This window comes from Sceloporus occidentalis, unplaced genomic scaffold (genome assembly GCF_023333645.1).
Source record: "Sceloporus occidentalis isolate IW3139 unplaced genomic scaffold, rSceOcc1.0.p SCAF_6, whole genome shotgun sequence".
Taxonomy (NCBI): domain Eukaryota; kingdom Metazoa; phylum Chordata; class Lepidosauria; order Squamata; family Phrynosomatidae; genus Sceloporus; species Sceloporus occidentalis.
This window is the reverse complement of record NW_028316986.1, coordinates 36201873-36226430: the sequence shown is the minus strand read 5'-3', so window position 1 is coordinate 36226430 and position 24558 is coordinate 36201873. Positions and strand designations below refer to the sequence as shown.

Below are 24558 nucleotides of genomic sequence, written 5' to 3'. Positions count from 1 at the left end.
ATGTTCCAAATATTTTTTAAAAATTCAAATACACATTTTGTATTTGCATAAATGTTTAAATTCCCTTCTCATGTGAGTATGCTTGATAGAATACACACTCTGTGCTGATGGGCTACCAGGAAGATGTTGGCAAGAACCAGTGTGTGAAGTGGATGGCCAGCCTTCTGTTAGGAACTCACAAAAACATAAGTCAATAGCAAGTCACTTTTGGTGTCACTGCAGGAGTTCTCTACAAAACTTGAACAATGACCAAAATCTCCTCCAAACCCAACTTTTAGGTTTAGGAGCCCCCGCTTCAGTGCCATTTTGTGACTGGTGGAGAGCAGGGGGCATTGAGAAACATTTAGTAAGGTGCAAAACAAATACATTATCCACCATGACCTGTGGAGTCCTGGCAGACAATATTATTGTTTTGTATCTGGCTATAGGGATATGGCCAGACACTACTCTGATGGACCCTGTTTACCTATAGTCAGTAAATGGCTGGGGAGGGGGACCTCTGCAGCTAAAAAGTGGATGTGCTGATAGGAGAGCCATAGCATAATTCTGCATGTAAAACTTTTATGCTAAGTCTCTGCAAATCAGGAACCTAGCCAGTACTTTTAACAGTTGCATAAATGTTTTGAGCCTTGACCATATAAGTTGTGATTTTTTTAACACAGCACTACAGCAAAGGCACTACAGAAGAGAGTATTTAAACAGAGTATCGGTCTTTTTGAAATGTCAGCTGTACAAGCATAATAAATGAAGCTGAGTGGAAGTATGTGCAATACATTATTAGGTTAAACTTTGGGATCCAAAGCATTGCAATCTGGCTTCAGCATCCACATCAGGTCCCCCCCCCTCCAGCTTTTCCTTCTCACACTAATGTTGTTTGTTTGTTTGTTTTAATGCCCTATCTACTTTCATGCCATTTCTTCTCTGCATATGTGACATCCAAAAAGATGCAAGTTGCCATAAAGGGAAACAAAGAAAGATCCTTTAGACATGTTCATCATTTTGTGTGGCACTAAAGCCTCAAACCTTCACTGCCTGTGAAGGAATGTAATTCCCAGTAGGCACAGGCAAAAGCAAACTGCTATAACCCCCCCTAGCTTGTGTTTTTTTCCCCCTCATCATTAACTTTTGCCATCTTGACCTCATTCTGATATTCTTTGGCCACATATGTTCCAGTTTTTATCTGTGAAATGTTGCCAAGTATGCAGGAAAAAGTAAATAGGATAAGTAGCCAATGAATTGAGAAAGCGGTGGGAATTGGATACATGAAGAAATAATGATTTAAGATATACAGTTCAAGAGAAAGGAATGAAGGAGGGAAAGGAGAGAGTACTGAAAAGTTGCTAAGAATACCCAGATGTAGAATCTGAATCCCTAGGCCTTGCAAGAGAATTTGGCCAACTGTGATCTTTAATACCATTGCAGTGTTGTGATCTGACAATATTAAGGCATCCAGGAAGCCAAAAAAACAAAAAAAAGGCAAGAAACAATTGATAACAACATAGGGTTTAAATTGATATATTTAGTTAAACTAAGGAGCCTGAAAGCTTCTATTAGTAGGGGAAATGCCTGCCCTCCATGAATATTTCCCTTGTTTCTCTGCACTAATTATATGGTCAAAGACATATCCAGCTCCTATTCTGTATAAAGGGAAATAAAGAACCTTACAAGCCAATATGTGGCTTCACTCTGATGGTTTTGTAAATAAAGCTGATGATTACCACTGCAATTCCACAGCAGCCAGAGAAAGGGAAAACAGGAAATGTAATGCAGAAAGTGGAAAATATTGTAAATTGAATTTGACAGTATTTGATGGCATTTGATTATTCTAGTCACAGCCAAACAATGATATAAAGAGTAATATGAAACAGAATGTGTTACTGCCTAGCAGACTCAAAAGCAATAAACCTTCCTCCAATGTGACACAATCACTTCACAATCATAATTGTAGCCTGTTTGATACCTCTGAGTACAGCAGAAGGGCACTGACTGACATAGATACATTTTGTTTTTTATTTAAAGTGAAATGAAAATGGCGCACTGGGGCTCCAGATACAATCGTTATATTCACCTACATAGGCATGAATCACTTGGCAGTTATTTCAGCTGAAGTTTAAATGTGCTTAGACAACAACAATATCACATCTTTCTCAGATAGCTGTGAAAAAAATCAGAAATATGTAAGGAAAGAAATGGGATGTACGCACACTTCTTTTTTTTCTTTTTCTTTCATGTGATACCCATGCACAGTCTTAGACTGTTACAGCAAGAAGCCTGCAGTATTTCTAGAGGATGTTATGGAATGTAATTTCTTTTTCATCATTTGCTGCCCGTGCCTTGCTGTCGTTTATACACCAAACTAAATTTATTTAACGTGCAAGTGGGTAGGCAGCTTTTCATTAAACTGAAGGATGTATATTTGCAAGGGTTTAGAGTTCTCTCCTAACCTTCTTGACATTCCTCTTCCTCCACCCCACCAAATCCCAAGCCATTGTTAGTAACATCTAAAATCTTTAGTCAAACAAAATGGGGGGAGGAGGTTTCACAGCAATATTTATTCATGCATTCTGTGTCCCCCCCTTCAAGTACACATACACATGCATCTATAAAGATAAAGGGCCCTGTTAGGGTAGCTAACACAATTTAAAATAAAACAAAAATAACAACAATATAATCAGCACAGTTCAAAGTATCCCCTCCTTTTATGCACGTATTGACTCAATTTGCTTTTCTTGGTTCAACTATGTTGTATTTTTAAAATGTTGTGGAATTCTGTTTGTATTGTGATTAAGAATTTGATGGCAGGAGGGAGGAAGCAGACTGCAGATGGTTAGAGAGTGAGCATGAGTTGTATGAGGATTCTTGAGTGACAACAGTGTTGCAGGGAACACTGGAAGCTTCATCCAGGATTTCTTTGGTGCCTCTTATTTACTGAACGCATGGTCCAGGATTAATAGTGGAATCCATTATCTCCACTCCCAAGTTTCCTAGGAAGGCTGAATAAAGTTCATGTACACACATATTAAATGTGTGTAGAGTTTTTTTTATGTGAACTTTGAAAAACTTAGTTTCCAGAACAGATATAGGATTATGCAACTGCATACACATAGATGATGTTTGGATCATATGCTGAATGCATGGAAATCAAAAACAGTGTTCCCTCATCCCCTACATATGCCTTTACTGTACCTAAAATTGTCATTTAGGAAAAAAGGAATTCGTTTTTTGAGTATTAAACAAAAGGTTGTAAATGATAGAATGAGGTCTATTCTGCACTACAGAAATAATGCAGTTTGATGCCACTTTCATTGCCTTGCCTTAGCTATGGTATTCTGAGATTTATAGTTTGTTGTGACACCAAAGCTCTCTGACAGAGAAGGCTAACACTACAAATCCCAAAATTCCATAGATTGAGCCATGGCAGTTAAAGTGGTGTTAAACTGCGTTATTTCTGCATGGCTGATTAGATCTGAGACTTCCCAACCTCACAAGAATACACAGAATTATATCTTAAATTTTAAATCAAAAGTAAGATCCTAACCTCCTTCTAGTTTTCAGAACAGATGCCTAAAGTACTCTTATTATATGTCTGGCGTGCAGTTTGTCATGATGAAAATAGCTATCTGAACATCTCAACATGAGTGAAGGCAGCAAATCATAATATGCAGATGCAATTGCAGTTAACAGTTTCTAAAATTGACATCTTTCTCTTGCGCTACTCACTGTGTGGGAGAAAAGCTTCCACTTAAATGAGCAGTTGAATGCTAAATCTTCAGCCTACAGAAAAGATTAGAGACTGTTCAGCTACTTCTGCTTGAAGTTTATTCATACATGATATTCTCTCTTTTTAGCACTACAGATGGAACCGTTTACCTAACCATACGTTTCTTTCATTAAATATTCAGCAGTAATAAGATCTAAACACTTTAAGCAGACTGCATTGTTCAGCTTTCCTTGTGGAAGAGCTCATAGATGGTGGCATATTTGATCTATCAGTGCCGAGAAGCTGTTTATCACAGCTTTTCCATGTTACTGAACACTAATTTGTGATTCCAACAAACAGCTATTGTAGCTAATTGAGATGCTGTGCAGTGCAAGACAAACTCCCAAGCATTAAAGAGTTTTGCTGCACTTAAAATATCATCATTTTTCACTTTTCTTGAATTGACATGTTTTTATAACTCACTGGGAGAACATTTCACACACAAAACAGTATACTAGATAGAAGTCCAAATGTGAAGTTACTTTCTGACAAGTGGAAAACATTTTGCCACACAGATTTTGCACTTTGATGTTATCTACTTCTTAAAAGATTAAAATGTCTGGCCTCATGAGATGATGGTAATCTCTGAGTTCAAGAAAGATGCTCCCCTCCTCACTATTTCCACTAAAATTTCAGAAATGAAACGCTCAACCATATGAATTTCTCCAACAAGTCATAGAGGATTATACACAAGTCTTTTGTCTGAACTGAGCTTTGCAGTCTGGTGCACCTTGGCCCTTAGGGTGTTTTAAGTAAGGGACCGTTTTCTTTGCTTCCTGATTCAGAAAAAAATACCTTTACATGGCAGCCTTCTGACACATATGCCAGTTTGCACTTTACTGGCATGGGAGCACTGATGCACCTTTTGACCAGGCACTCCGGGCACAGTTAGTTCCCAACACCAGAGGCAGGGAGCTAGATGTTATTGATAAATGCTGAAACTCTGATACACAATCATATGATTGCCATGGTCCAGACCTCAGAGGGAGAGAAGAACCACTGGGCTTGATCCTCTTCCCCACCACCATTCCCTTCTCCTTTTGTGTCATGTCTTTTAGATTGTAAACCTGAAGGCAGGGAACCATCTGAATAACTATCTGTAAGCCACTCTAAGAGCCTTTAGGACTGAAGAGCGGGGTATAAATACAGTAAATAAATAAATAAAAATAAATATGCTGCAAGTGGTATTCACGTGCCATTATGGTGTCCCAAGGGTGATGAGAAATACAGGGCTGTTTCATTACACATTGTAGCTGAGATGCTGCACTGGGAGAGATATCTCCTGCATGTAGCTACACTGTGTTTCCGGATGCAACCCTCTCCCCCAAATAGGCACTCCCCCCAAATAGGATCACTTCTATGTTGGACAGCTGGAGAAGCAGCAGAGATGCATCTGGCTATTTTCCTTTTGCCGGATGCACTGTGACAAGCATCCTCAGAGTGACATTACTGCTATGTGTCCAGCTAAAGGAAAGCAGCTAGATGCATCTCTGCTATTGAACCTACACCAACACAGAAATGGTTGCTGGGGTGAGGGAGAAGGTCTGTCAGACTGACAAGATGGGTTTCAGACAGTGAGATTTTGATCATTGTGCAGTTGGAACAGAATTCTGATTTCCACAGTGACAGAAAGTGAGGACTCTGCTTGTGTAAGGCGAACTTAGGCCATCATATCTCACTAACAGGATGTCAGTCGCAAAATATATGCCTACTCCATGTAATGTGCAAGGTGGAAGCGGACATCTGCAAGGAAAAATGTGACTGTTAAGAAATATGTTTGCAAATAGATCTATCAGACAGGCACATTCCCCAGCTACAGCTCCCCAGCAAACAACTACTGTCCTTTAATGCAAGAATGGGAATCATACAGCACTCCAGCTGATTTTGAACTACAACTCCCAGGAGCTCTAGCCATCATAGCAGATACTACAGGAATGCTGGGAGTGCACAATCTCCATCCCTACTTGAATGTACGGAAATGCCCACATTATTAATCCTGTCTTTGTAATTGGTTATAAAGACTTGCTGGCCATGTGTGGGGAGGTCTAACTTGTTTGCCCTAGTTTTAACAAAATTGCTATTATTATGGTGACTACAATGGCATGATTGGAGAACTGTTTTCATTCCTGTCAAGCTTTATGACTTATTTTGCTTGTCATCCACAAGAGGACAATTGGGGAAAAGAGGGGATTGATGGCAGGGAGTGCAGGAGCAGTTTAAAGCAGGCTCCATTTTTTTCATCAACAAAAGGCAAAATGGGACATCAAGAGATTTGTGCACAGCAGCAGAGACTGAAGAACAGAAAAAGGTACTGAAGAAGATGGGGAGCCAGTATGGTGCCCCAGGAAAATAGCCACAGCTTATGCCTCCCAGGTTCCAGATGCCTTTTTGATGCCAAAATGTATCATGGAACATTTACAGGTTACAGTGGTTACTTGAAAGATTTGGATAGAAGGGCTGATAAGGATGCTTCTCCACTACATCTAGGTTTATTAACCGGAAGAGAATGGATGAGAAACTTATTATGGCCCAAAACAGATAGGCCAGAAGAAGCGGCTTCCAGCTGCTTCGGGGGCATGGCATTCAGATGATGCACATCCCCAAAGTGTCCAGAAGCTGCTCTGAATTTGCACTGAGGTGGCAGGAGCAGTACTTTTCAGGAGGAAATTTAATCTGTTTCTGCTCGCGGTGCATTTGGGACCATGGCATCAGTCTTCTTCATTTGCTGTGGTCCTGGCCCAATCAGGATCATCTGCTACAGCTCTAAGTTTACATTTCAGTTCAGTTAAAAATTCATATTTTCTGAAGTGTTCAGTTATATTTACAAACACATATGCATGGAAAAGAATGTAATGAAAATACAGTGCACCCTTTTTTTATGCAGGTATCCGTTCCAGACCCCCCACCCCCCCACCCCGCATAAAAAAACACGTATGCTCGAGCCCCATTAAAAATAATGGGGCTCATGCATGGCGCAGTGGTGTGACAGCGCACACGTGCGCCACGGGCATGTGCCCCATTATTCTTAATGTGACGCGCCACCCCTTGTACCCCGCACACTCCTGCAGGCTCCCTAGCGGCTTTCAGTGAATGCTGAAAGCCGCATATGGTGCGTCTGCGTATGATGCGGGTGCACTGTATGTAAACATAAAGGCTTACTGTTGGAAAACAAATGTCCAATTCCACAAAAAAATGAAAAATGCATACATTTTTAAGGTGTGTCACAAAAATGAAGCATTTTTTTTAAAAAAAATGCCTACAGTAGTGTATATATTTTGAAAAATGTGTATTATAATTTGTACAGATGGTCCAAGGAAACTGCAATTTGATATAAAAATGTAATTAAATTAACAGTGGAGAGTTGCAGTGTTTGAACTGATTTAGTATAGATCATGCTGTTATTGCTGTGGCGGGGAGCCACCAAAAAGACAAAGATCTCAAAAGTGGAGGAAAGGCCACAACTTTATTAAACAGACAACAAAGGTAGGGTTGGCCCAAAGCATGAGGTCTGGATTTGGAACATCAATCAACCCCCTGATTGTTCAATGAACCGAAATGCCTGTTCATGGCCAGGTTTCAGGATGACACGGGGGCTATATAAAACGCCATATCGTAGACATGCAACTGGCCGATCACAAGCCCCTACTCACTGGGAGGCGCTGCCATGATGTGGCCCCTACAATGGCCACAGCGCATGCCCTCAGCACTGGAAACCATGCCTACCAGATCCATGACCTATGCTGCCGCCCCAAGTTGTGACAAGAAAACCCAGACACAGGGAGGGAGGGTGGGAAAGCCAAGCAAAAAATGGCACCAAGAGTGGATGCCACATGACCTTATATAGGGAGGGAGCCCCACCCCCAGGCACAGCCAGCCAATTGGTGCCCTGGAGGACCGGGACAGCCCTAGGGGAGATTGAGTCCCAGCGGGAGGCGGGAGTCCCTCTCAACCTCCCCGGCCGGTGAATTGTGGGCCAATGCACACCAGCAAGGCATGCTGGGGTGCATCCGGGCCTGCACCAGCAGCAACCCAGCTGTCCCAATAAGTCGGGCGGCTGTCTATGTATGATGGCTTCTTAATACATACAAACCATCAATAGGAAATGATCCTGAATATCTGATTTTGTTTTACAGTATATAATAATAATAATAATTATTATTATTATTATTTATTTCTATTATCCCACCTCTCCCAAATAGATCGAAGCAGGATTACAGTACACTAAAATAAATACATCAATACTTAAAATACACATAAAAACACATCAATAAAATTAATAGCAATTAATCTTAAAAACTAATATGTTTTATTAAAGAATTTCATTCCCACCTGAGGCAATGCAGATTTATTCTGCATTTTTAATTAATTATATTTATTTCTGAGCCCATATAAAAATATATCAGTCATGCTGGACCAGCCCAATTTCACACTTTAGTTCACACAGTGGTCAACCTATTGCCCAGTGGAAATCCCAGTAGTGCACTTCTCATGTTTATGAGAACAGTGATCATGTGCATGAACTCTTTATATAAAGTCAAATTCTACCAACAATTTAAATTACAAAGATAAACACAGCTCCCAATTGTCTCAAATATCAATCACCAGAGCTGTTCATAGATGTTTTATAACAGTTAGAGATAATAATATCTCTTCCTACTGAATTCTACAAAATATAGATTCTGATTTGAGAAAGCAAATGTCCATTGTTCATATGAAGTAGTCATGACACTTGCCCAGCAAACGCACCATATTTTCAGTTGTGTGACAGATACTGTAATTTATTAATTTGGCTGTTGGCACCAGGACAAACATGGTTTAACTTACTATGAATCTTGATTCATAGTTAAAAGAAGGGAAAGTACCTGCATCCATTTCTCAACATCATAAAACCCTCACTATCATATTACATAATATACCAATTTTGATTTCTATTGCCATTGATTGATTTTGCAACTTCTTCTAGAAATAATTTGCCAATTTTTCATGAGCAACTATATTTTTCACTGGAGGCTGCCTTCTTCATCAGCTAAGCAGCTCTTGGTTGGAAATGTCTATCATACATTTACCTTAATAATACTTGGCACATACAGAAAGCAAACTTTTGAGTAAGTACTTCTTGCAGTTACTTAAATGTGATTTTTGCAACACCCCTAAAGCTCAGTGCTAGTATTTTGACTAGAATTGAATGAGATTGAAAGAGAGAGAAAGGTTTGACAAATTTACTCTGTGAACTTATGCTAAAGATGACATTCAGACCAGAGATTTCTCACTTCATAGCACAGCATCTTAGATACTGTGCCACACTAAACCTCATGTATCTTGGGCTATTGCTGATATGTACACCAGATTCCTTTCAAAATATTGTTTTTGAACAACATATGTGTGGATATTGATGCAAGTAATTCAAAAATCACAAAAAAGAGATGAGACATCCATTATTATAAGTTTGGATACAAAGTGTCACGTCATGTCATGAACCATTAGATGGAACTGGAGTATTGACTAAGGTGTGAAGGTATTGGGGGGATATAATTTTTTTCTCCTTTATTTTCCCAAGTGACTTTCACCCATTCCTGATTAGAATATGAGCATCAAAGAGTTCTGTCCTACTCCCATTAGGATATGACTAGTAAGCAAAATTCCAAACTAAAAATGACAGATTGTTCAGGCCCTCTCATAATCCTTTAAAAAAAATCCTTGTTACAAAAAGAAAGCTGTAAGGATCATTTCTTTAAACTTTTCTGACCAAAACTCAAAAGAAAGCAAACTGTTGGGAAACAGACTGATGATATGACAACAAAGAGTCCTTCCTGCTATGCAGTGCTCAATAATCACTGATCTGTACTAGGTTATCCTAATTTTGATGTTTGTGCTTCAGTGTCAGTATCAGATGACCTCATCTTCCTTTGTAAATTACTTACAGTTAATTTTCTTATAACTTTCAGACGTCCTGTGGGAACTCAAAAGAAACTGCTTGTATTCATCTGGTCTGAGGGCGCTTTAGAATTTGTTGATGCTACAGATGTTCTTCAGCCATTCACAGGGTATGAATATCACGTCAGAGCTCAGAATTCCAAAGGTTCTGTGGATAGTTTGTGGTCTTCAACACAAACCTTAGAAGCGCCACCTTGGGGCATGAGAGCTCCCTGGGCCCAGGCTGTAAGTGCTTATTCTGTGCTCTTAAACTGGACCAAGCCCACTTCTCCTAATGGTCCTATCTCTCGATATCGCGTGGTCTATCAAGAGAGGCAGAATGATCCAACATTTAATACTCCTGCAGTTACTGCACTAACTCTACCGGTAAGTGTAACTAGCTTTTGTTGGCTTGTTTTGGCTATTTGTTTTTAACAAGATAAATTTTGGAAGATTGTAGTTTCCCTTTCTTGACCAGTCATGGTTTAAAAACAGGAAATAGAAGTTATCAGCCTTTGTGAGAAATCTTCATTATTTCAGTGCAATAGCTTTTGCTAACTGGGCAATGGCCATTGACCCTCCATATCTATGAACTTTTTGTCCATGGCAAACATTGATTTTACCATTTATAGAAGGGATGCCATTTTACTATGCCGTTGCATATAATGGGGTCTGAACATCCATGCGTTATGGTATCCAGTGTGGGGTCCTGAAACCAAACCCAAGTCCCACTGTAATATATGTGTGAGTAAAATAGAAAAATAAAAAATTCCAAGCCAAAAGTACACTTTCTTTGTTTTCAGTTGAAACACACCAGTGTCGTGGTAGGAATAATCTTCAAAGAAGTGTTTCTCCTGTGAGAGATCGTAATTCCCATCTGACAATCTGTTCAAGCCTTACTGCTTAAAGTTTAAGCCCCTGCCCTGCTGCAAACCTTCATACATATATATTTTTAAGGTTTTTTGGGGGGAAACCTTCAAAAGCATTTTGAAAAACATTTTTAATTTAAAACAACCCACATAGCTTCTAAGATGTAAAGGGATTTTTTTTTCCTTTTTAGAAAATATTAACGAAAAGCACAAGGGCATTTTAGATCCACGGCAGGATTTTCATTAACAAGAAAATAAACACAAGTCCTGATTTGTTCTCCTGTGCCTAAAGCAGCTAAGTGGGAGCATGAAATTGAGGGAAACTATACCATATATTCCCTGGAAGATGTGAGGGAGTGGACTGTCTGTGTGTAGAGGATGAGTTGGAAGGATTTCATGCCCTCCAACATTTTCACAGATGAAAAGTAGAATGTGTTTGGCCATGTAATATCACATTGTGGTCAATATGGCAAAAGTTATTAATGAGGAAAAAAACATAAGCTAGGAGAGGTTTCAACAGTTTGCTTTTGCCTGCTGGGAAGGGCAAAGCTCCAGTTTTTTCATCGCCTCTCCTCCCTGCTGAGTTAAATGAGTGCAAACTACTTTTGCAATTTGAACTCAAGAACTGAAATGAGAAAAGGGGAAAGGGGCAGGTGGAGACAAGAACTGGGGCATTTTGAAAGTACCTGAAAAAGCGGGACAACAGAGGATTAATCAGGACTGTCCCTGCCAAATTAGGATCCTTTTGGGTGAGTGGATTTCCCAATCCTGCCCTAAATGGGGGAAGGAAAGGATCTCCACATTAGGCTTGGCTTCAATGCACTGCTACGTGAAAGCTCAACTCCACATTTTCTGTATTGGATAGGAGGTTCTGGATAGGAATTCTGTTGGTCTGAATGCCCCAAAAATCTCTCTCAAGATCTGGACCCCACTAGTGCAGACTTCTAGAACATAATAAGGTTCCCAGATATGTTCAAGTTGAGCCATAAAGAGTCAGCCTTTAAGCATTCCTAATCAAGAAGATATGTCAGGTAGAAAAGCAGACAAGAATGATGGAGCTAGCATATATACCCCAACTTTTTCCTCAGTAGTTTAAGTAATAATGTCTTAATAAATGTTATGATTTTCCAAGGTTTTGTATTTAAAAAATAATTGGGGGGGAAATGAACCGATGGCTAATTGGAGGTAATTCTTTAATCTATGAACACAGTCTAATCAATCGTGTTACATAATTAATATATGAACTGTGCAAATCCTATCCCTGTCTACCTACAAGGTTGGTCACACCATGGAGTTTACTTCTAGGTAAAAATTTATGGGATTGTGGCTTTAGGGATGTAATCCTAAAAATAAAATTTAAAAAATTATGTATTGCCTTAATGCTCATTTATACTTATAATACATCATGTCAGTGGAAACATGAAGAAAATTTAGTTTACCCTTTTTAGGTGAAGAATAGCCAAGTCTTCTCCTAACCATGTTTACTCAGAAGTAGAGTAGAACTTGCTTGCTAGTATTACAGCTTTGAACTGTGACTATCTAAAATAAAGAAAACATATAATGAAATCAGATTTTATTTTCAACTTCTGAAGTGTATGCATAGTGGAAGTGCATGCTGGTGTAAATGATAGGAAAATTAACATTAGTTTGATGCCTATGATTTATGTTTAGTAATTAGGGAGATTTGCCTCATAACTCTTCAGAATCAGAAATGATTTATTTCTGTACCACAAAAAGAAAAAGCTTTTACCAGTGCTAATACATGGTACTTTTATCCTGTGGGCTGCAAAACCTAATGAAAAGAGGAACCCAGAATTAGATGGATTTTATGACCTCATTGCAGACATGGCAAAAGTCTGATGGTGTGATTCTTCTTCTACCCATGATAATGGGATCTGAGATACCAGTGAATCAAGAGATTTTGGGATTGTGGTGAACAGATGAATTAAAAATTAAACCCAGTGTGCAGCTGCTGTGAAAGAGGCAAATTTCATATTGGGAATGATTAGAACAGGAATAAAAAAATTAAACAGTAGCAGGGAACTCTAAAAATCTCAGAAAACTGCAAATCCCAGAATTCCATTTGATGGCACCGTAGCAGATAAGACAGTATCAACACATGTTGTTTGTGTGGTTTGGATATACCCCAGTCACTGCACCTCAAGAGTACATGCACATATATACACATCAAGAGGGGTATTATAATGCTGGAAACAATGTAGAATAAGAAACAACAAAAATGATCCAGGAATTGTTTAACTTATAAAAAAGAAGAAAGGACATACCAGAGACATATATAAGGACAGTTATGTAAAGTTTGAGAAAAGGAGAAAATGAGAGATTTCACTCTTTAGTTCTTTCACTTCCCTTATAAAAAAAGTATGTTGCTACTAAAGTACAGTCAGCCCGCACCATATGTGGGCTTCCCTTATTTGGCTTTCAGCTTATGCTCAAGCCGCAGTACAAATTACAAATTGCTCATACACTGCATCACATGCACGTGCCCCATTGTTTTCAATGGGGTGTGAGCATACACAGTTTTTCCCTTATGTGAGGGAGGGGGGGTCTGGAACAGATCCCCTGCATAAGGAAAAGGCTGACTGTAATACTAGAAGAGAGACCTGAGATCTTTTATTGAAACTGACTAGTGGGAAATTCATAGTGCATACGACTTTTTCAGGCATTCTCTTTTTACAATGAATAAGCACACAATGAGATGGCATGTGCTTGTTTTACTTCCCCTCATGCATTTCTATCACTCACCTCACTTAAAACAGGGGTGTCAGTGGGTGTGTATTGGGAGTGTGAGCTGTACCAAGTGACACTTTAAGGAGGGGTGACACCACTGCTCCCCAGATATCTACATTTTGGTAAAAATTGGCTGTTGCATTCACTTGTGTCCTTTTAAAACAATGAGGAGATGGTATGAGTGGGGCAAGCTCAGAGAGAGGAGAAAGTTTTAAAAAAAATAAAATGTTATCTTTACAAACATCATATCTTACAAAATTTTCACTTTATCAACACAAAACTATGTACGTGTAAATACATGTAGGAATGCTGGACTAGGTAGGCTATTGGTCTGATCTAGTATGGCTCTTCTTATATTCTAAATTTCTTTGAAGATAGCATTAGATTGGACTTTGTGTGGAATAGAAAATTATGTATTGAATGCAGGCTACACTACCTTTTGATGATGGGTCTAAAGGTGAAGCAAGCATCAGACTTCAGACAGACAATTACCCATCAGCTGCCACTATATGGTGGTAGGAAAAATACCTACATGGTGAACACCCGCTGTCCTGGTTCTGCCTTAGAGCATAGTAATAGTCATGTTGTATTATATAACCCCAGTACACATTTATGAATATGACATGAATATTATACTCTTTTCAAGTAAAGTACTCAATAATTCAGACATTGGATAGACCTTAGTTTGATAGGTTAACAGCTCCAAGCAAAGTTAGTTGTGAGAATTGACCTATTGTACCTTCCTTGTCTGAGTGGAGCCATGATTATTTATTGAACTTATTTTAATTTAATTACATTTAAATTAAGATGTTTTAAAAGTGATATGACCCCAGGCGTATACCTCTATGTGCACCCTTAGTATATATGGCATGTTTCAGGTTTCTAGATGTCATAATCTCAAAACGTATGACTCTGACAGACAGATTAATGCACAACCGGTTTATTATTATAGAGTAAATTATCTGAGCACCATATTCTGTGTTTAACAGTTTTCCTGTCTTATTTATTCCAAAATGCTATGGCCAATCTCCTGACATGGGCATGTTAGAGGGAACAAATTACTCCCTTGTTCCAACAGCTGTACTGGCTACTAGCTTGTTTCCAAGCAAAATTCAGAGTCCTGGTTATTGTTGCTGCTGCTGTTGTGTGCCTTCAAGTCATTTCTGATTTATGGCGACCCTAAGACACACCTGCCAAGGGGTTTTCTTGGCAAGATTTGTTCAGAGGAGGTTTGCCATTGCCTTCCCCTGAGGCTGAAAGAATGTGATTTGCCCAAGATCACTCAGTGGGTTTCATGGTCAAACCAGAACTGAATCCTGGCCTCCAGTGTCTTACTCCAACTCTGCCTCGCTGGCTCCCTGTGGGTCAGAATACACCGGCAGTGCCGGCTTGGAAGCGCCAGCTTGGGAGCGGTTTGTAGATATGCTGCTTAGATGATGTACACCTCAATGCAGCCCCCAAACTGGTATTACGCCACCCACCAAACCAGATGGCAGGCAGCATTGCAGTTCTGCGGTGGCATGTCGTTCAGATGCCGCAGGAGTGCCGCAAAGTTGTGGTAGCGGCAGAAAAGATGCCCCTTTGATGGCTCAAAGCAGAGCAGCATTTTGCCACCTCTTTTTGAGCCAGCAGAGAGCTGGATTGGGACTGTGGTGTGCAGTTGCCATGGCCCCAATCCGGTGCTCAAAGGGGCACTGCCCCTTTAGGGCCTTCTATTTTGGCCCTATGTCTTGGTTATAACCCATAAAATTCTTTATGGTTTGGGTTCAGACTATCTGAAGGACCCTCCTACCCTACATGAGCCTGCCATAGTTTTATGGTCTTCAGGGGAAGTCTGTGTTTTAGTCCCATGGTGAATGTGCACACATTTGGTAAATACATGGGAGAGAGCCTTTTTAGTGGCAGCTCCCAGACTGTGAAACTTCCTCTCCACGGGGTGCTTGGTTTTGCTCATCTCTGTGCATTCTTTCTATTGCTAGACAAAGATCTTTTTGTTTAGAAAGGTTATTGACATTAAATTGATTGTGGCAGAAGGGTATTTTAATGGGAAGCCCTGTGGTTGTTAGCAGTAATTTGTTTTAATTTGTGTTCTTTGCATCTTGGGTACCTTGCTGGAAGAAAAGTGGGATACAAATAAAGCAAAATAAAAAATAAATACTTTTATCATAAGACAAACAAGAGAGACAAGATGTTGTTAAAGTTGGTTTAGAGCCAGATGGTGAGATTTTATGCATGGGAAGCCCTGCTGAACACATCCCATTGTGTTTAATAGGGCTTCACTACCTTATAAGTGTGTTTATGATTGTAATGTGAACCTTAGTGTTATGTTTTCAAAATCTTGTCAGGCATGTCATTTTAATATTTATTTTACTGCTTAATAAGCAAAATAATACAGTATTGCAAATTTGTTTTATCTCCACCACTCTCTATGTATATCAATTCTCTTTTTTGTATATATTAGGATTTCAAGTATCTTTTTTAAAAATGTAATTGTACTTTCCCCTATAAATCCTAGTGCCAAAGGAAATGTATTGTTTTCCAGAAATGGCCAAATGTTTAACTCTCTTAAACAATTTAAACAAATAGTCACTTTCTGGTTGTTTACAGAATTGCTTCAGAATTAATCTGTCTAGTCATGCATTCAACTGTCCTTCACACCAAGCCAACAACAACAGAAAATATCCAGGATGGTTGCATTGAGGGTAATAAAGTGCACCAAAATGGCTTTTTAAATAATGTTGCCACAGTATGTTTCTTTAGCATCAACATTTTAATGCCTTTGAAATTAGTATTTTCTTGGCACTGGATCCTAAAAAAATCTGAGCTGGAAAAACATCAGAAAAAAAAATCACAGTGATTTAGTATGGCTAAGATAGCACTTGTCCTTTTCCATATGTTTCTATTTCAAATTTATTTTGCTTTTTGATTTTAAAATATGTGCTAATGGGGTAAGATTTGATTTTTCAGAGTAGAACAACTCCATGGTTTTGTTTCCACCTCAGCTAGCATTAATTAATTTATACCGAAGCAGTTCTTTATTGCCCCAAATCTACTGAAGCACACATGGACCTTATTGTTTGGAGGTAGCATGTGCTGATTTAGAGCATATAATCTATATGCCTCATGCTGTTACTCTGTCTTCTTGCACAGCAGATGCAAATAATCTGTACTTCCTGCTGAGTCCATGATGCAATGTCATTACAGGGTTGTCTCTTGTTCTGTAGCTACTGTTTCAGGTAACTTCGCTTCAACTTGATTAATGCTTAAAAGATGAATGGAGAAATTCAAGCAGATCTGTACAGCTAAAGACTGAGGTGTGAAAACATCAAATTCAGTGAAATTACTGGAGATCTGCATAAAGACTATGGACTGTTTCCCAAATTTATACTCATTTGAAATGGGCCTTAAATTCAGTCTGGGTTGTGAGAAATATTTTCTCTGTTTTATTTACTTACACTGAAGCTTGTGAATGGCAGATTTGATACCTATCTAAGAAATGTTACCAGGCATACCAATGTGTTTATAGTTCCTGAAATTCTTTGGATGGTATGCCCTAATATGTACCCCCAAATTTCCTTCAAATGTAGTTTTTCAGTGATCATGTAAGGATAGGCACCAAATTTTGCCTCAAGCAAAATTTCCACCCAGATCTGAGAGATTTTGCTAACAATATCAAAACTCTTTCTGTTTGCTACACAATACCACGTATGAGCTTCCACATTCAAAAAGAACTTTGTTTCAGATGATTTTTTTAAAAAATTCTTATTTGTGGCCTAATTAATATTTTGTCTATGTGCACAGATGAAATACATAAATTTAACCTAGACAATAAGGAAATTGAACACTGATCAGAATGTTGACTGCAGCCAAGAAATAAGATTTGCAGTTTATCAATCTGAACTGTAGACACCAAGCCTGAAAATACACTAACTCTGTGGAAATAAAATTTTCCTGTGAAATTGCTAACACACCCTTAACCACAGATTTGTGAATGGGACATTTTAATTAAAACCTAATTTCATTGAAAAAAACAGCATTGTGGTGATTAAACTTATGCCCCTTTAATATATAACGTACTGAGATAGTAGGCTAAATCATTTAATCTCCTGAAGCATCTCAACTGGAGAGCTCTCATGGGATATTTCATTAGTCATTCTTCCATTCAAGTTTCTGTGTTACTTTGCAAGACTTAAAGAACTGAGCAAGCAATGAGTTCTGTCTTTTATTGAATCAGTTAGATGCTCTTATTTTCATCATATAAGATTTGAGCGGAAAGAGAAAAGTCAGATATAAAACTCTCATCACCAGGGATGATGTTTTGTCTCACTTCCTATGTATATTCCATTCCAATATATGACCATATTAAAAAAGAGAGAATCCTAGATACTGAATTATGTGTCTGAAGAGAAATAGGCCAAAACAGGCAAGCAAATAAAAGGCAACAACACTTTGTAAGCTTTTCTGCTGTAATCACACTGCAGAGCAGCCATGCTAAAGTGCAGCCTAGACAAAAATAAGATGCATTATTCAGCAACAAAAACCTGTCTACTACTTTACTATCCAAAATGTCATGTTACCCTCACTAGTTTTTGTGAACACTTCCCGCAGCTCGAGAACTTTTTGTCCTATAGCTGATCTCACATCTCAAGCACTATAGAATATGGTTCCTTTGCAAGGAAGTGAGAAAAAGTTGTTCTTCGGCTCTGAAATCTGAAACTGACCTACCAATCCATAAGTTCACCCCTAGTCATTTGAACTGTTTTTGCTCACTAATAAGTTCTTGAGGCAGGGGAGATAAAATGAGGGCATAGCCCTTCCAAATTATACTTTTGCTTCCTCCAACTCACTTTTTTTCCAGTCCCCAACTTCTATCATTGCAGAGACCAAGGCCTGTTACAGACTGCCAAAATAAAGCTGCTTTGGGTCTCTTTGGAGATATGCTATTTAAATTATGCATGAGTCCGGAGGTCGCACCAAAGAGTCCGGAGGTCGCGCCAAAGCCACACTCCATTCCTAAGCACTGGAGTGCAGCTTTGGTACAGCTTCCGGATCCTTAGGATGCATGCATCATTTAAATAGCATACCTCCAAAGAGACCCAAAGCAGCTTTATTTTGGCAGTCTGTAACAGGTCTTAGATACTGAAAATCATTCCTACTTAGATCTCTTATATTTACTGTGTTCACATTTCCTTGGTAACTTTAACTGCCCATTTTCTTTAAATGTGTAAACTCTATTTCTGAATGGTCAGCAGAAGCTTTAACTAGCTGCAATGCTAGAAAGTGAAGGAAAATGTCATTGGAGGGGGAGATAATTCTTAATTTGGGTGCAACTTCCTCATTTTTCTCATCCAGTATACAATTTATGGGGAGAGGATTGCCCTGTCCTTCTTTAAATTTTTACTGAAGTGTTGTGGGCCACTGGTGCTTCTCGGTGTCTTTTTTCATACTTTTTAAAAAAATACCTGTTCCACCCCATTCACACTTCCATATATTTACATAAAGAACCAATCAGTTTGTTTATTTCATTAGGCTGAAACAGGGCAAAATTGCATTTGCAAAAATATAAAAAATAAAGCCTATGCATGTTTATTCAGTTGCAAGCTCCATTGCATTCAATGTTATTTACTCCTAAGTCTTTGGCCACAATATTGTTGTTGCTGTGGCTGTGCAGAAAATTGCAGTCATCGATATAGTCCTTGCCTGGAGGCTCAGAGTTAACCAGACACAATACAAAAGAAGAAAAGAACATGGAGGGAAAAGGAAAGGAAACAGATTCAGATACCAGACACATTTGTAGTTTAAATAGTTGCAGTTATATAGCAACTATTTAAACTGCAATTACTGCAACTGCAGTTATATAATTCTATGTGGTTATAGATAACTGACTCCCCCTTATTGGTAATTCTGAAATCCAAACATTTCAAAAGCCAAAACGTTTTCATGGGTGTCTGAGATAGTGATACCTTTGCTTTCTGATGGTTCGGTGTGCACAAACTTTATTGCATACACAAAATTATTGAAAATAATGTATAGTTTTTGTATATTTTATGTACATAAGTATGTATAAAATTATGTCCAGGCTATGTATAGGAAACCTAAATGAATTTAATGTTTAGACTTGGGTCCCAACTCCAAGATATCTCATTATTTATGCCTATGCAAATACAGGTATTCCAAAATCCCCCAGCCCCCCAGGAAAAAAAAACCCAGATCCAAAGCACCTCTGATCCCAAGCATTTTGGATAAGACTCAACCCCTAATATTATGTTTAGTACTCTTACAAATAAGAAAAAATAAAAAATTAAATGATATGCATCACTCAATTCCTTTTTCACAACACGCACTTTCAAATACTCTGGAACATATTTTTAGTGCTGAGAAAGCTATGGATTGTTTTTTTTAAAAAAAAATACAAGTAAAATATTCTACTTCAGAGCTGCATATGTCACTAATTCAGGCTATATGCCACTTAGCAAAAGCTGTGAGTGGCAAGGAAGGGGCAAATGTTAATTGAACTGCTGTGCTGCTGTTAGCATGGAGAGTAGCCACCAGCAGAAACAAGATGGCTGCCCCAGACATGCCCTATTAGAGCTAGAAGATCACATCCTTAGCTCTGCAAGGGCTTATGGGTTATAAGGAAATCATACACAGATGACTAATTTCTTTATGGTTCACAGCCAAGCAAAGTGAAATTCAGCAGCTGTTCAGGACAAGTGACCACTCTAACGGCTGCAATATAACCCACTAAATAGAGAGGGAATTGTATGAGAACAAGAGGTTAGCAGTGATTATCGGCAGGTGAGTGCTTTATTGAAGTTGAAAGACCATTAACATTGATGGAGTAATTATTTCAACTTGAAAGTAATTACCTTGATGGGTGATAACTTCTCCAGCGTCCCCAGATTGGATTGGGCCGAACAATTGTGAACTCCTGAAGCCTGGAAAAAATATTACAACAATACTGCAATGTTTGAATTACGGAAATCACTGTTAGAGTAGTATTAATTATGCCTAAGAGTGGAGAGATTCTTAACTTACAGCAACCACTGAACTCTCAAGTGAAGAGATATTTATTTTCCAATCCAAATGAAATGACCCACAACTGACATATGCTTCTCAAATTATTCACGTTATTTGAATTCAGCTTTTAAGATGCAAAACTCCTTTTCTGTCTAGAATTGCTGACCCCAGCTTTATTGTATCTTTGAACTGGGGAGTTTCCTGTATAAAATATACCATTGTCTCTTCCACTGTCAATCATAACAGCTTAACAGAGGTGTGCAAGAGAGACTCTGCAATCAGAGGGACTCATAAAATGTGCGGATATTCTATCTTCCCTCCAGAAACTTTGTCAAGGATTGTCCAGGAACTGGGTTGCTCTGTTCAGATCTGCATTTGGGTACAAATAGAAATGTGCAGGTGGCTGGTTGTAGTTCTCCTTGTACTCAAACTTGCATCCCGTTCAGTCCGAGGCTACCCTACACTGATCCACCACCCTACAGAATGAGCAGTCTCACTTTATTGTGCCTATGTGTATTTCATATATTTCTGTTTAGTCCATGCAAATAGTACAGTTGAATATGTTGGGTTTTGGGGGCAGCTGACATAACCCTAATTACACAATAATGCCATAAAGGATCAATGCTTTCAGTTGCCAGCTGGCAATGTTTTGTGCCAAAGGCAAAAAACAAGTATGACACATCTATGGCTGGGAGAAGCACCAATCTGTATTCCTTTTGTTTCTCAGCCCAGAGAAGAAAGTCTGACCTGAAACATTATATAGCAGGGCAACCGTGGGTCACTAGGAGTCCTCATTTGTCCGCATGAAAATCTGAGGGGCTGCACCCTGACCACACACCCAGCAACCCCTCCTCATAATATTTGCCCCCAGATTTCCCCCAACATACTCTACGGAATGTGAGAAGCATTTTGCCATGTTTTAGCCTCCCCCAGCAAGAACATTTTCAATCCAGGAGAGTCTCCCCCCCCCCCCAAACAGGGAGAGACTGAAAATCACTTGGAGGGCCCTAGGAGCCACAAAAATGTCCCTGTCCTATAGAAGCAGGCTGCTAACCCCAAACCATACTCCTTTGGACTAAGCTTGGTAGTGACAACTTTCTGCTTTTCATGGCAGGTTCAGAACTTGTTGCAGATTTTTTTGATGGCCACTTGTTAAACACTTGTTGCAGTAGTTGGTTTGATATAACACAGATGAGAAAATCAGACTAAGGTTAAGTAAATCCATGGGAGTAGAGGATCACACTTTATTTCTGTCAGGTGCCTTCAAGTGATTCCCCAGTTTATGCCTACCCTATGGTGAACATATCACTTGGCAAGTATCACTTGGGTTTTCTTGGCAAGATTTGTTCCTCTTAGAGAGGGGCTCAGAGAGAATGTCTTGTCTAAGGTCATCCAGTGTATTTCCACTGCTGAGTCAAGATTCAGACCCTGGTCTCCCAGTGTCCTACTCCAGCTCTCTAACCACTACACCATGTTGGCTCTTTCCTACCCATAATTACCTCCTACTTAGAGATTTCTATTTGCAATCCTTTGAAAACCATTTCTCATGGTAAAAAGTTAAAATATTGCAACAATCTGTCTTTATTTGTCTACCTTTGTAGGTGCCACCGATACGTTTGGCAATAGTCGTTCCTGTTCGTGAACAGCTGCCAAAATCAACTAGATTGTTAAAAAGTTTGCCACAATTGTAATAATTTCACTGAACAGATGCCCCATGTGTCCAGAAAGTCACATTACATAATATATGTTAAAACCTAAATGTTCATTTTTGACAGGAATCAAGTAAAGAATTTACCAGTCTGTGTTCCTATTGAGTGATTCTAGCTCTGGCTTTTATTTGTTTTATTTTGTGTGGGAGCAATTACTAAAGGCATGGCTGATACCAATGCCCACTAGAGCCTGGCTCTGTTTTTCCTTTCCCCGTGCTTTTTAAAAGGATAGTTATTGATCTCTTGCTGAGCTGAGATTTCAGTTTTATGCCAGATAGCTTGATTAATGGGTTGGTTTCTGTAAGTGGACTGAATGGGGATAGGAAGCATGGGCAGCCCATACTGCCAACCCTAAATCCGTCAAGACACATAGCTCATTATGAAACAGTTATCAAGTATACATGAAAAATTAATTGGGCTCAGTTTGATTCTGAAAAGAATCAGCCTTCTACTTGGCGGTCCCCCCAATCTTTCCAGATGTTGCGCACCAGCCCCTTGAGGAACAGCAAAGGGAGATGTATTAATACGTTGTATTGATTAGATCAAGACCCCTGACAGTTATTTGTAGAGATACCATCTGGCGGCTGTTCGAATTCCTTCACCAAAAACAGGACGTGACATGTTATTAATCTCAACTCTCTAAGTATAGACAGTTGCCTTTTCTGCTAAACCGCATTTTACCATTCCGTAGGAGATGAATGCAGACCTGAAGGGTGCTGAAATTAAGGTTATTACGCAAATTGAGCCATATGGTCCAAATATTTCAGCAAGAAAATTGCCAGGCAATAAAAATTGCTCCTGCCTTCCTAATGGTGTAAATTACAGTTTAACCATGGCTCTAATGATGTCCTTCTGCCGCGCTTAACTACTGTTACATGAAGGACATTGTTTTAAAAATATAAAAAACAAGTAAATGCCAGCAGCGTGTTTTACAATCTGTTAGTGTGTCATTAAGAACACTGTCAGAATTGCATAAACATAATGGCAGGCAACCTAGCATACAAAAGAACAAGTATGGAAATAGAGTGTCTTGAAATTTCAGTCAAGAGCTCTTCCCATTTTTATTTTTATTTTTTGGTTTGGCTCCTGCCTGTGGTTACTTCTGCTCATCGTATTTCCCAGTGGGGGAAAAGTGATTGTGCAGATTCACACAGAAACTACAATCCAAATATCTATGAGGAAGAGGACATTGTGTGTATCCTGGACTTTATCCCAATAGCAATTCAGTACTGGTTCTTCTGCAGATCTTAACCAAACAACCATAGAGATTTCATGACTAGTAAAAAATATACATTTTTCTGCACATGATCATCTGTATTGTTAGTGGGTAGGGGAAATCAACAGTCCATTTTGCCATCTAAACCTATCATTTGGGTTGGTTATGGTTTGCTGCTTTTTATAATTTGTTATGATTAATTTAGAAAGACAGAAATGAGAATTCTTCAGTTGGCAAACAGCTAAGTGAGAACTTGAGAGACTTGGCTTCTCTGTTTAGCCTGGCACAAGTGATCTCTTTACCTTTAATATGTATCCATATTAAAAGTCTATGTTAGTTTTGTTAGAATCCATCAGAAGGATGCCAGTTGTATCTTTAATCTTAGTGGTTACATGAGGTGCTATCTAGATAAAATGTTACATGGGTTTGGACCCACTTTCTGAGAGACCTACACAACACTGAGAGTTGAATCCAGCCCACCTCCCATAACTTACTAAAGTACAATTGGCTGTGTGCCGCAATAAATGAATTTGAATTTGAATTGTCTCAGGTTTACAGAATTATTTTGGGTCAACAACAGTTGCTATTTTTACTATAGTTACTGGTTTTGATCAAAATTCAGATAGAGATCAGTTCACTTGTTGTGTATCAGTTCTCCCCTGCCCCTACTCCCCAGTCACCCTTTTGTTTCCTAACTGCTACAGTAACAATACTTGCTGTGAAACTTCATTGTGGTGGGAATTGGGAGGGGATGGTTCGCTGCAGTATGACATTATAAAGACCCGCATAAGTTAAATGTAATTCAGTTTTACCCCATAGCATGTAGGCTTTTGGAATCCGCCTATTTTTATTTATGGGCATAGGAATCACAAAGTGAGGCTCCCTGGTTACAAGAGCTCCCCCCCCCCCCATTTTACTAGAGGCCACAGATCCCCATGAGCATCCTTTTCTTGGAATATTTAGGACAGCTTCTGGTGCAAAAGCTCTGTGTAGATCATCTGTGGTCATTGTTTGTGAAGTGGGAGTCACTTCATGACATCTTTTAAAATTCATTCAAAATAATCTATTTTCAGAATACTTCTGAAATGCCATCAATTTTGTTGATGAGGATTTTTAGATTTCATATGATACTAGTTAGATATTTTTAAACTATTTCTTTGTTTATTGCCGCTATGGTGTATAGTTCCATAATTACTGCTTTAACGGTTGATCCTTCTTTTCAGATACACCATGTCTGTTTCCTTTGGAATTAATTCTCTTAGTGAACAGCAGGGATTCTAGTTGTGAATTATCTGCAGGCTGTGTTATCTTTGCCTATTTAGC

General features: G+C 38.9%; 1 protein-coding gene across 1 annotated transcript in view; it reads left to right on the top strand.

Moving 5' to 3' along the window:
- Nucleotides 1-24558, top strand: part of USH2A (usherin) — a 665032-nt gene that overhangs the window by 566074 nt on the left and 74400 nt on the right. Inside the window, exon 60 of the mRNA XM_089528326.1 lies at nucleotides 9706-10060. Within this exon, the coding sequence (XP_089384452.1) occupies nucleotides 9706-10060 (355 nt within the window). The remainder of the gene's footprint in view (nucleotides 1-9705; nucleotides 10061-24558) is intronic.